We start from the raw sequence: 13,671 nt of genomic DNA, 5'->3' as shown, positions 1-13,671 counted from the left end.
ACCTTTGCTAAAGGAAAAATTCGTAAAAGTATTTATACACGTAACTCTGTAACTCGTGTTATAATTCCCATCTTACTTCTCTGGCCCTTTGTCTTATGAGTGTTCTTTTCTCTTAGCTCGATAAAGATGACATGGTATACATGGAAGCGTATGACAAATTGCTAGAGTCCTGGCTAACTTTGGTTCAAGATGACAAACATTTCCATAAAGGCTTTTTCACCCAACATGCCGTTCAAGTTTTCAATTCCTATATTCAGTGCCACCTCGCTGCTCCAGATGGCACGAGGAATTTGGTAAGTTTCAAGCTAGATTGTAAGTAAAAATCCATTTCATCATAACTCTCTTTTGTCTATTTTATCCTATTATACATTGTAGAATACTAGAAATTTAGGAAGAGCTTCTTGAGAAGATTTGCTGAGAGCATTAGAGCAAAAGTTACCCCATTTTCTAAATGAGTTCACGTTTTGTGTGGTGCTGGTTGTAGTTACCCCATTTTTCTTCAGTTCTCACTGAAAACCTGTGTCTTCCACCTATGTCTTCCTAGTTGTCCAGTGATACTTTTTGTATATAAAGGACCTGGATCTTAAAAGTGTCAGATTTTCCAGTGACCGAAATTAAATTCTCTGGTGTGGGAGGTGGTTGTGATTGCATTTTGCTGTTTATACATGTGCACCATGGTGGGGTGATACCCTTCATTTCTTTCTCTTCTGTGTCTCCCTTCCCCCGTTCTTCTGTAACTGCTAGCATCATCGAGCATAGTTAGTTGGCTCTGTCCACCTCTCCTTTTCCTGTGATGTTGCTGAAGTACAACAGAAATGTATGATTCATTGAAATAAGCAGTGCAGTTCCTCACTCTCTATTTCTTTCTTCGATAATAGACTGCCAATGGTGTGGCCTCTCGTGAGGAAGAAGAAATAAGTGAACTTCAAGAGGATGATCGAGACCAGTTTTCAGATCAACTAGCCAGTGTAGGAATGCTAGGAAGAATTGCTGCAGAACACTGTATACCTCTTCTGACAAGGTACACACAGTCCAAAGAAACCCCATGGAGCAAATATTCTCTATTCACAATTCCCTGGAGAGCACTTAAAGTGTTTAAAGACTTTAAACACCCCCACCCCGTATCCCAGCACACTGGAACAAATGGACAGAAACATACTCATGATTGCATTCCTTGGCTTGTACATTTGGAGCCCAGGCCCTACAGCATAGATGGCAGAGAGATTGTGGAAAACATGGTATGAGAAACGATTTGACCCGTATCAATAAAAACTTGGAATAACCAGTTTTCAAATGCCTGTTGTAAACCTTGATTGTTTGTAAAGCAATGTTTTAATTCTATGTCATATACAATAAATCACAATTCCTATACTGCTATGAGAACAGTTGTGTACTATAATATTTTTATATATGTGTTTTTGTGCTAACATCTTAATTTATGTTGTCTAATAAATGGAAATTATGAGTTGTTCTAGATCTTTGTGTATTGAACTTTATGAAGCTTTGGGTTTTTTCCCCTCCTCTTTCAGTTTATTAGAAGAAAGAGTAACAAGGCTCCATGGTCAGTTACAACGACATCAGCAGCAATTACTTGCTTCACCTGGTTCAAGCACTATTGACAACAAAATGCTTGATGATCTGTATGAAGATATTCACTGGCTTATTTTAGTTACAGGTTGGTTGGTTGTTTCTTTTTAAAATGTAATTGCCAACTGAGCAGTTTAAACTTCATATGTTAGAAGAAGCTTCATATGTTAAAACAAATAAAAGTCCATACATAGTGTTGGATGAAATTTGAATACAGCTCCTGTATATCACAGAGCTGTGGATGCATTTTTTAAAAAATACTGGCTAACATGTATATTTAATGCCTTTTGCATACCCAATGACATGTGGAATTCATTGCAACTCACTGATTTAGTACTATTTTTTTTCTGTTTAGTTCTATTAGCAGGTTTTATTATTGTTACTGTACTGTTATTATCCCCATCTTATAAATGAAGAAACTGAGAGAGAGTTTTCAAAAACTAGCCCGTGGTCACACTGCTATTAATTTTTGGAGCCAGAATGCAAATCTAGGCAGTCTGACTTTTAGGGTCTTATTCTGTAACCATATTATCAGTGTTTTTGTATTTTAAATAATCAAGAAAAAAAGTCTTACTTTTTGAAAAGGCATTCCCAAATACTGATTTTGATAGAGATAATAGTAGAATTCCTATTATGTTTACAGATATATTACTGAAAATTATTAAAAGGCAGTAGATTAAAAAGCCTATATGTCAGTATGAATTATAAAATTGGTGAATAAAACATTTGTCCTTTGTATTTTGAGAGTTAATTATCTGAGAAATAGAAAATTTCTTCTCCTCAAACTTGAAATTAACATTTATAATTTACCTTCACATCAACTTAATATGATGTATGTAAATCAGATAAAACTGAAAACATTTATAGTGCGATTTGATAAATGTAGATTTGTTAAGTGTTCATTTTTAATTTTTTTTAAACTGAAGGCTACCTCTTAGCTGATGATACTCAGGGAGAGACTCCGCTAATACCTCCAGAAATAATGGAATATTCCATTAAGCATTCATCTGAAGTTGACATTAATACAACACTTCAAATTTTGGGATCTCCAGGAGAAAAGGCTTCTTCCATCCCAGGGTACAACAGAACAGATTCTGTGATTAGGTAATATGAACTCTATAGCTGTGCTCTTGTAATTTATACTGTTTTATAAATTCTGAGTTGATGGGTAGATGACTTGAGTGTTAGGCACGTTGTAAATCTGATACATGAAAGAAAACTTGGAGAAGCCTTGAAATAAACAAGGATGGCAAGTACTCAGTATATATAAGTAATGCCACTCTGGTGAGAATTGACAGCTATATCCTGTACTGAGGAAAACAAATGTAAAAGTATTCTGAATACAGTGAGACTTTGAAGGGACATTTGATCTAAAGTACTCTGAACGTATTCCATGTCCATCAGAAAGCAGTGCTAACACAGTACAGGCACCTTAAATGAATGAAACAAAGTATGTGAGATTCTTAGAAACCGGGGGAATATTAACAAGCATTTTTTTGTTGATAAAGCTAAAACTACATTTCCGTGGCTTTCTTAAGGAAAATTATGATTCTTACCTTATAAAACAGAAATATTTGTCCTGAATATGTGAAACTTGAGAGTCCTGTCAGGTGAAGTTAGAAGATAGTAGTGTGCCTCAGATGAGAATTGACTTTGATCTTCCTATTAGTAGTGGCAAAATTTTCATTAATTCTTAATGGTGAAATTAAGGCGGGATACACCTAGACAAATATTCTCCTAAAAGGGGATTTGAAAACAGCATTTTGGATTTCAGTATCTTTAAATTTAGGTTTCAGGCAGAAATATCAATAATGAAATAACACTGGTTTTGCCAGTTGCAAAATTAGTAACTCCAGCAGGGTGCTGTCCCCCTCATCTTTTTAATTTTAATGCAAAAATACATGGATATCATTTACACCTATGCAGTAGAAAGTGATTTTTTTTTAAATGAACTATTACGTTAATATCAAGGAAATGTTTGAGAATTTATTTCCTTTATTTTATTCTCTTGTTTGAAATAAAATATCAATGCTTTATGGAAAAAGTTTTATTCTTTATGGGATTACTATAGGCATTAGATTAGGTGCTTGTGAAAATCATCACTTTTGCTTTGACTTGATTCATGGTGAATGTTGATTTCAAAGGCAGTTCATTTCAGGGTGCTGTCATATTATATTCTTTGTCACATTTCTTGCCTCAGCAGTACCATCAGGAATGCTTTCCTTGTATTTTCAGTGCTTTTTCAATTTTTGCCAGTCTCAGGTATCAGTGTGGGAGCGAAACATTTTTGTATCTGAGAGCACAGACTATGGAGGGTTGAGATGAGGGTTGGAAACAAAAATTGTCTTTTTTTTTTCTTTCCAGTCCAAAAAGTTAATTTGAAATTGAAGGGTATATGAGAGAAACATTCCTAGTTTGACTTTAAAAAGTTCACATTTCTTGAAGAATTTATCCTTCAACAAATAATTATTGAGTACCTAATATGTACCAAGTACTGTTCTAGGCATTTGGGATACATCAATGACCAAAACAGACAAAAATCAATCCCCTTCTAAAGCTCTTTATAGGGGAAAGATAAATAAATAAATCATATGGTGTGTTAGAAGACCATAATACTGTGGATAAGAAACTGAGCAGGGTGAGGAGAATCAGCAGTGCCGATTTCAGAGATTTCTATAATTTTTAAATGTTGTGATCAGTATAGGCTTTATTTAGAAGGTGACTTGTGAGCAAGGACTTGAGGATGGTAAGGATGAGGCCATGATGTCCTGGGGAAGAGCATTCCAGGCAGAGTGAATGCAAAGGCCCGGTGGCATGCCTGGCATATTCAGGCAACAGTTGGAACTATCATTGTGGGTTGAGCAGAGTGAGATGGAATTTTGTCAGAAAATGGAGGTAGAAGAGAAAATAGAGGGAAATCAGATAAAGTCTTTAGCCTTCGCTCTGAATGAAGTGGGTGCTGTTGTAGGGTTTTGAACAGAGAATGTTAAAAAGGTTACTCTGCTACCTTGAGAGTAAACTATGAGTGACAAAAATGGAGGCAGGGAGACCAGTGAAGAGGTTAATTGAAGTAATCCAAGGGAAAGATGATGATGGTCCAAATCAGAGTAGATGTTGCAAGAAGTTAAAGAGAGCTTTCTTGGACTTATTTTGCTGACTTTTGGATTATAAAATGAAAAGTTAATCCAAGATTAATTTGTAAAGTATTGGGAAGTGTGAGTGCTGTCTGAAATACAAAGTATGTTTAGTTTAGATAGCATACTTAAGAAATTAAAGTAGGATTAGGAATTTAAACTATCAAGAATTAAAAAATATTTCAGTGTAACATTGTGTGTCCACTACACTTAAATGAAAAAAATGTGACATTTTCATCAGTTCAACTCCCCTATGTGCCACGGTCCGAGGATACAATAGAAGTCTGATAAGAGTGATAGAGGAGCACCGAGGTTTACCTAACCTGTTAGTAGGGGAAGAATTAAGGGGTGCTTTTGGGAAAGGTGGCATTTAACCTGATATGATAGTTGGGGGCTGAATAGGAGTGCAACATACAGCAGAAGGTGAACAGTATCCCAGGCAGTGACAGTAGCCTAGGCAGAGGCCTGGAAGTGAGAGTGTGGTGTGAAGCAGGAGGCAGTGTGTTGTTGCTTACGTGTCAGCATAGAGGGAAAAGGTCTTTGTGGAGATGGAGAAGTAGGGATGGTCTTTGTATTGGGTGAGAAAGAGTGAAAATAGGGAGGTGAAGTGATCACACCATAGTAGTAGGATAATACTGTGGAAAATGGATTTAAAGGATGACAAGGCAGGTTAGGCAGCATTTCCATTAGTAGGAGGGTGAAAGAGGCAGATGGTTCTTTCAGAAGTAACCCCATGGGGTACAGCAGTGCGGATATAGGAAGGGTCCCAGGGGAGCCTCAGCTTTATCTACCTGCAAACTGCCTGTGCTACTCTTCTTTACCTTGCTCCCCGCTTTACAAAAGAAAGGCAAAAACTCTTACTCATTCTGGATCTTATCATAATGGATAGGCAGGTGTGTAAAAATGTGCAGAGTGCCAAATAAAGGGACAGTTCCAAATGGTATGGTGTTGGGAGTGAGTGACTGAATAATAGAGAACCAGTAATTTTACAAGTCAGAAGGTTTTCAGTCCTTTGCATTAAATGACATTGAAGGAATCAGGTTGTCGGTTAACAGATTATTAAAAATAATTTTTGATGGTGGATTTCTGTGATTTTTGGCATATAACTTGGAAGAAGTTCAAATAATTAAGGAACCCTGTTATTTTAAAAATGTTTTCCATTTATGTGAATAGATTTTCCCAGTGTTTCTATTTTAATGAAGAAGGAATCAAATCAAATTATGTTCAGCTCTGTCTCATTCTAGCAAGAAGTAGTATTTTTTCAGATATATGAACTCATTTGGAAAAACAAAATCCTGCTACATTAATTTCAATCACAAATGCATAAAATTTTATTTTTACATTTAATAATTTGTTTAAATTTGTGTTGTACTTTGCTCAATTGTGTATTAGTATTGCAATGATAGATAATCCAAAAGATTATCCAAAAGATGTTTTAAAAATAGTCTTATGATCACTGAGAATATTTTTAAATTCTATTTCAGTAACCAGACATACTTGTTTCAGATAATTAAATGGTGTGAGCAGTAAATCAGTATAAAAATATATTAAAATAATCTGGGGAAATAAAGTTGAAATAAAAATTTAAGGAGAAAAAGAAACAATGTAAAGTTTCCAACTGTTAAAGAAAAATGTGTTTATTTTTCAAATGGATGATGGTGGGTATCAGAACACTGATAAATTCCTGTGTAAAAATTCAGAAAGTTACTGTAATTATTTAATTCAAATTCTGCTAGGCTGCAAGTTATATTATTTAAAACTATTGATTCTTATGAGAACAATCTGGTACATCAACTTAATTGTATTGTGAAGTCATGGGGTATTTTTGTTCATAGCCACCCTACAATAATTTTTGAAATTCTTGATATAGGGAGTGTGTAATATATAGGGAAAAAAGATGTTCTGGGGGTAGAAACTTAAAAACTCCCAGTTTGGTGCAAGGAAAGAAATTATTTCAAAAGGACAGAATGATAAACAGTAGCTAGTACTTTCGAGACATCCAGTTGGATAAAGGACTGAAGTGTAAGATTTCATTACAAGGAGATAATTTCAGTCATCTTGAAAGCAGTAAGGAAAAGTAGCAGAAACCCAACTTCAGGCTCTCAGAATCTCTGCTTTGGCACGGATAGCCATATAATGATTTTAAAATGGATTCTTTCAGTTACACCCTTTCCTTTGTGTTTAGCTAAAGTCAAGTTAAATATATATCACTTCTGATTATGTTCTCTCCTACTCCCTCCTCCAGAACGAAGACTTTCCAACTTGACTGCAGATCATGCTCTGTTATTGAAACCACATAACCATATGAATTATGTAGTGTAGGAGAGGACACTTTCTTAGAGCACATCATTACAGAGATAATTTTTTTTTTAGCAAGACTTTTATTTTAAAATACCATTAAGAATCAAGTTTTTTTTTAGGAAGTATTTAGGACTATGGGATTTAGAGACAAGATTCAGCATTCAAAGCGTTTTAGATACGTCGATTTCCAGTCGATGACAAATGTATAAAAACAGCACTAACCCATGGGTGGTTTGAGTAGTGATAAAGTGCTGAAGAATTTAGCATTTACTCTGAACTTTTAATTGTATGTATTTCTCCATTTTGAATGTGAAAAACATCTTTAGATGGTAACGCTGAGACTTGCACGTGCAGTACGACTGGCACAGGAGGTTGTCTCTATCCATGACTCTTTGCTTTGTCTTGTTTCCTGCTTCCTGAAAGGTCAGCAGTAAAATGGGGCCTTTGTGTACAACACAGTTGATGAAAATTTCAAGTGTAGCCTGGCCTAAATTCAGAGAGTTGAGAAACAGAAAAAGGACTTTTAAGAAAAAAAATAAGATTAGATAGTCAATAAATAAAAGAATAAATGACTTCTTTTTTATACCTACAGGCTGTTATCTGCTGTTCTGAGAGTTTCAGAAGTTGAATCTCGAGCAATAAGAGCAGATCTCACTCATCTACTAAGCCCTCAAATGGGCAAAGATATTGTTTGGTTTCTAAAACGCTGGGCAAAGACTTACCTCCTGGTGGATGAGAAACTATATGATCAGGTCAGAATGTAAAATGGACTTCATTTGGATTTATGATGATAACAGTTTTCTTGGTGATTTTCTCATCAACATATAACTAAGAGCTGAACATCTTCCACATTGAAGAGAACCATATGAATGGCATGCAATTTTAATAACTTTCTTAGAGCACATCATTTGATTCAGCTTATTTTAACTGTATTAATTTACAGATTACTATTGGGAATGGATTAATTTGTGTTCTTTGTATTTGGTGTAAATATCATTTTGGTATATTAATATGAAAGTAAAGTTGACGGGAAAATCACATTGGAAGATTAAGTGGGTTGAGCATGTCTTTTTTGGACTTAATAGAAATGAATACACTTAAAATTGATGTGAAGTAAGTAGTACTTCAGATTTAGATGCTAATTTTAGTTCGACTTTTCTGTGGATTTCTTTTGAAGATGATCTTTTTTCTGACTTTAAAATTTTTGTTTTCTCTCTTAAGATAAGTCTGCCATTCAGTACAGCATTTGGGGCAGATACCGAAGGTTCTCAGTGGATTATTGGCTACCTCTTACAAAAAGTCATCAGTAACCTCTCAGTGTGGAGTAGTGAGCAGGACCTTGCAAATGACACTGTGCAGCTCCTTGTCACTTTGGTGGAAAGAAGAGAAAGGTAAGCTGATTATAGGAGGAGGACTATGTGTCTGTTGTCTGTAGTCTTTCAAGTTGCAATTACCTGGTCCTAAAGTCCAGATAGACCTTGCATTTTGGAGCAGTGTACTTTATATATATATTTATCACATTATTGCTATAAATGCAAATACAGCTTGCGCATGTTACAGTTGAGGATTGTGTTGACTATTCAGGGATTTGGCGTTAAAGAATCTTATGAGAAACATGTTTAATTCAGTAATTTATAGTTTTAAAAAAACTAATACAGAATAATCTCATTTAATTTTTTCAGGTATCCTGTTCCATTTAAAGATGAGAAAAACTTGATAATTTAATGATTTTGCAAGTTAAGAGCTGTAGTGTTTTCTACAACTCTGGAAGAGTTTCTCATTTTTCTTACTACATAAGAATGTGATTATACTACTCCTGGCATTGACTAACTCTAACTTAATTGAGTTTTTTGTAATTTACTAGGTATTGTTCCAAGCATTTCAACTACAGTATTTTATTTAATTATAGTATCAGTCTCAACCATGAGAATTAGGTCTATTATTATTGTTATTCCTATTTCATAGATCTGGAAACTAAATAAGGAGAGTAAATAAATTTGACATTGTCAAATGACTAATGGGAAATGAGTGCAAAATTGTGTGACTCCAAAGTCTATACCAAGTTTATTATACTGGACTTCAAAAACTAATTAAATTTGGTTACCTTCCATTTTTGTTTGCTTATTATACATATGATGTAAGTAATGCGTCTTACGTTTTGTTCTTTCTGCCTGTAGGGCAAACTTAGTAATTCAGTGTGAAAACTGGTGGAACTTAGCTAAGCAGTTTGCAAGCCGGAGCCCACCTCTGAATTTCTTGTCAAGTCCTGTGCAGAGGACATTAATGAAGGCTCTTGTTCTGGGAGGTTTTGCACATATGGACACAGAAACCAAACAGCAGTATTGGACAGAGGTAACAGTTCCCTTTATTTTGATAGCATCCTCTTATACCTTTCCCTGTGTGTTGCTGTAAAATACTCTGTGGAGACATAAACATGGCAGTTATACCTTTTCTTGATACTTTTCCCTTATAATGAATAGGTTGAAGCTTATTTTCATAAATACCATTTTACAGTTTGTCCATATCTGCATACATGAAAACTTCGAATAGTACTAAGTATTTTGTGGTTTGGGCACATTTTTGCCCACAACTCAAATGAAAGCCTAAAGAATCAGTGAAATAGCCCCTTGTTTTGAATGTGGAGATGCAAGCTTTGCGCAGTGGCAGTATCGTAGCCAATGAGGTTTATCCGAGGCGCGATTATTGCTAATTGAATGTGGAGATGCAGATTAACCACATATTAGTTTGCTAGGACTGCCGCAACAAAATACCACAAATTTAGTGGTGTAAAAACAGAAATTTATTGTCTGTAGACCAGAAATTCAAGATCAAGGTGTTGGTAGGGTTGGTTCCTTTTGAAGGCTGTGAGGGAGAAGCTGTTCCAGGCCTCTCCCCAAATTTCTGGTGGTTTGCTGGCAGTCTTTGGCATTTCTTACGTTGTAGAAGCATGATCATAGTCTCTGTCTTCATCTTCACATGACATTTGCCATGTGTGCATGTCTGTGTAAAGATACCAGTCAGACTGAGTCAGAGGCCCACCCTAATGATCTCTTCTTAATTTACTTATATCTGCAACATCCCTGTTTCTAAATAAGGCCTCTTTCTGAGGTACTTGGGGTTTGGACTTCAACATGTCAGTTTGAGGGGGGGTACATAATTCAACCAATAACCACTGTGGACACATTGCCTTATGTAAATTAGCTTTAAATCAGGAACCAAGAGTTACCAGTTTATGTAGGTGGATGGCCCGTAGTCCTTGTGACTAGAGTGCTCTTAATGTCTGAGAAGGGACACAGTAACAGAATTAGACTTCAGACCAGAATTTAAATAATTGTGCTCTCATATATATAGCTTTAAATAGAATTAAGATATCTTCATAAATATACATTTTCACTCAGGGCAGGACTGATTATCTGAAGTTATGTTCTCTGCCAAGAGGACTTAGAAAAGAGAAAAACAGGCAAGAGGTGTATGTATGTTGGGTTTGACCCTGTAAAACAGAGATTGGCAAATTGGAACCCACAGACCAAATCTGGCCTGCTGTCGCTTTGTAAATAAAGTTTTTTTGAAACTCAGTCATGTTCAATTGTTTACATTTGTATCTCCGGCTACTTCTGTACTACAGTGCAATTGTAATTGGATAGTTGGGCCAGAGATGAACAGAGATGTTCTGCAAAGTCTGTATTTACTCTCTGGCCCTTTGGAGACTTAAATTTCATCGTTGGGGGTGGGGGCAGTTAACAAATTGGAAAGAGATGATCGTGACAGAATTCTGTGAATGGCATTGACTAAGTCATGTTCTGTGATTGGTGGTTTTTGGAACCTACATTACTTCAGGAAGTGGTTTGACTTACATATATTGTGAAGTGATTACCATAAGAAGTTTAGTCAACATCCACCATCTCATATAGATACAATAAAAAGAAAAAGCAAAAAAAATTTTTTTCTTGTGATGAGAACTCTTTTAAGCATTTTCATATATATCATACAGCATAATAATATGTATTAACTATAGTCATCATGTTGTACATTATGCTTCTAGTACTTACTTATTCTTACCTTTCAAGTACCTTCTTCCAATTCCCCAGTACCTCCACCTCTAGTAACCACAAGTGTGTTTCTTTTTTACAGAACATTTTTTTTTTAACAAATCTTTTTCTGAAAGTTGGAATTTTTTTGTTACTTTATTTTACTATTTTATTAAAATTCCTCATTGTAAGATCATATGGTATTTTTCTTTGTCTGAGTTACTTAAGATACACCCTCAAGGTTCATCCATATGGTTGCAAATGGTAGGATTTATCATCTTTTATGCTAAATATTCCGTTTCTTATGTACCACAACTCTTTATCCATTCATCCATTGACGGACACTCAGGTTGTTTCCATGTCTTGGGAATTGTAAATAATGCTACAGTGAACGTGGGGGTACAGATGTCCTCTCAAGTTGCTGTTTTTATTTCCTTTATATTCCTGGGAATATATCATTCTCAGAAGTGAAATTACTGGGTCATATGGTAATTCTGTTTTTAATTTTTTGAGGGTCCTCCATACTATTTGCCACAGTGGGCGACACCAGTTTACAATCCCCACCAGTAGTGCCCTGGAATCCCCTTTTCTCCACGTCCTTGCTGGCATTTATCTCTTATCCTTTTGATGATGGCCATTCTAAAATGAATGAGGTGATGTCATATTGTGGTTTTGATATCCATTTCCCTAATGACCAGTGCACTCTTATTTCTTTATGTAGGCCAGAAGTTATGATGACCCTCAAAATGGGGAATGTAGGGATCCCTGAGTGGCTTAGTCAGTTGAGTATCCATCTTCATTTTGGCTCAGGTCATGATTTCACGGTCGTGTGATGACGCCACGTGTTGGCCTCTGTGCTCAAGGTTCTCTCCCTCCCTTCCCCTACCCCTACTTGCACATGCACACATGCTCTCTTTCTCTGCAAAATAAATAAAATCTTTTAAATGGAGAATGTAACGTGGTACAGTTTGTAATGCTTTATAAAGTGAGTATTTATCCAAGTTGAGGAAATAAAGTTGAAATAAATGAAACATGTGAATTAAACTTTAGAAATTATGCTTTACTATCATTGATAGGTTCTTCAGCCACTGCAGCAGCGATTCTTAAGAGTGATAAATCAAGAAAACTTTCAGCAGATGTGTCAACAAGAGGAGGTCAAGCAGGAAATCACCGCCACACTGGAGGCCCTTTGTGGCATTGCTGAGGCTACCCAGATTGACAATGTAGCAATTCTTTTTAATTTTTTGATGGACTTCCTTACCAATTGCATTGGATTGATGGAAGTTTACAAAAATACCCCAGAGACTGTCAATCTCATAATAGAAGTTTTTGTTGAAGTTGCACATAAGCAGATATGCTATCTTGGAGAGGTAAGTGCTTTCTAATTTTATCCCTTTAGGATGAGAACTCCTTAAAGTATAACAAAATAAGAGATACTTTACTTTAAATTCAATGAATACTATCTGAAATATTTTTGTGCCTCCAAAAAAGTTTCCAAAAGGCTTCAGAATTTTCCAGAAGAACCTAGAATTCAGGGGAAGGCGTATTGAAGGAATATAAATTATTGACCTAATACTGTTAGTAATAAGTGAATTTTTTATATAATATGTTATTCTATCAAACTCATCCAAATGAGGAATATTTGAGAAGACAAATAATAGAAAAATTTAATCAGTTTCTGTCTGTTGAAACTCTAAAGCTTAAAATTTTAAGTGGCAGTTTGTGTCTTTGCTTTATAAATCAGATGGATATTTAGACACTGAATTCTTTTACGATCAGTAAGCAAAGGTGCATTTTTTAATCCTTCTTAGAAATTATTTAGAAAGCTGTTTTAAAACTGCCTTAAAGGAATATATTTGTAATTGTCTGCAGATTAGTATAAATCTTGTTTTAAACCATTTCATAATGGGTTCCTGATTTGTAAATTTTTTGTTAGATCAAAGGCACCTGCTCAAAAGTAAGATGTTATTTTATAAATATTACAAATGTAGTCATAGATGCATGACTGAGAGGGCGGGCCATTGCCATTTATTCTGATGTTTAAAACCACTATTTGGTACTCTCTGCTTTTGCAAGTTAAACAGTGTTAAATCTTAAAATAATAAATGTTATATAAAAATTGAAACAGCAAAAGGACAACAGTTCTGCTGCCAAAATATTATTATCTCTCTAGTATGTGTTATGAAATGAACAACAACAATAAAAAAGGATGTCAGATTTTGTTAGAAACTGCTAATTTTTAAAATACAACTGCAATCTTTAATATATGCTTTTTCATTTTTCTTAATGTTTTATAATAGTTTAAAACAAGTATTTGAGCTACTGTTGGGATTCAGAGTAAATTTATTAGATTATAGATTCTTTTAGGGCTTATATTTTTTCCCAACTAAGATCTTCTTAGTAGTGTAATTTATGCACATTCTCTTACAGTCCAAAGCTATGAACCTATATGAAGCCTGCCTTACTTTGCTGCAAGTATATTCTAAGAATAACTTAGGGCGACAAAGAATAGATGTTACAGCGGAGGAAGAGCAATACCAAGACCTGCTTCTCATTATGGAACTTCTTACTAACCTTCTATCAAAAGAATTCATAGATTTCAGTGATACAGGTAAGATGCA

The 13,671-nt window shown here is 35.1% G+C and overlaps 1 protein-coding gene and 1 pseudogene across 5 annotated transcripts in view; both read left to right on the top strand.

Moving 5' to 3' along the window:
- The window catches only part of XPO4 (exportin 4), a 125,298-nt gene that overhangs the window by 96,922 nt on the left and 14,705 nt on the right, over window positions 1–13,671 (top strand). For all 5 annotated transcript variants that reach the window (XM_045977999.1, XM_045978000.1, XM_045978003.1 and 2 more), the window contains 9 exons: window positions 117–293; window positions 879–1,021; window positions 1,530–1,675; window positions 2,514–2,691; window positions 7,615–7,774; window positions 8,244–8,413; window positions 9,200–9,374; window positions 12,127–12,420; window positions 13,481–13,661. In XM_045977999.1, coding sequence (XP_045833955.1) covers window positions 117–293; window positions 879–1,021; window positions 1,530–1,675; window positions 2,514–2,691; window positions 7,615–7,774; window positions 8,244–8,413; window positions 9,200–9,374; window positions 12,127–12,420; window positions 13,481–13,661 — 1,624 coding nt within the window. The remainder of the gene's footprint in view (window positions 1–116; window positions 294–878; window positions 1,022–1,529; window positions 1,676–2,513; window positions 2,692–7,614; window positions 7,775–8,243; window positions 8,414–9,199; window positions 9,375–12,126; window positions 12,421–13,480; window positions 13,662–13,671) is intronic.
- LOC123925338 lies at window positions 9,672–9,835 on the top strand (annotated as a pseudogene).

Source organism: Meles meles, chromosome 14 (genome assembly GCF_922984935.1).
Source record: "Meles meles chromosome 14, mMelMel3.1 paternal haplotype, whole genome shotgun sequence".
NCBI lineage: Eukaryota > Metazoa > Chordata > Mammalia > Carnivora > Mustelidae > Meles > Meles meles.
The sequence above is the reverse complement of the archived record's forward strand: the minus strand, read 5'-3'. Positions and strand labels throughout refer to the sequence as shown.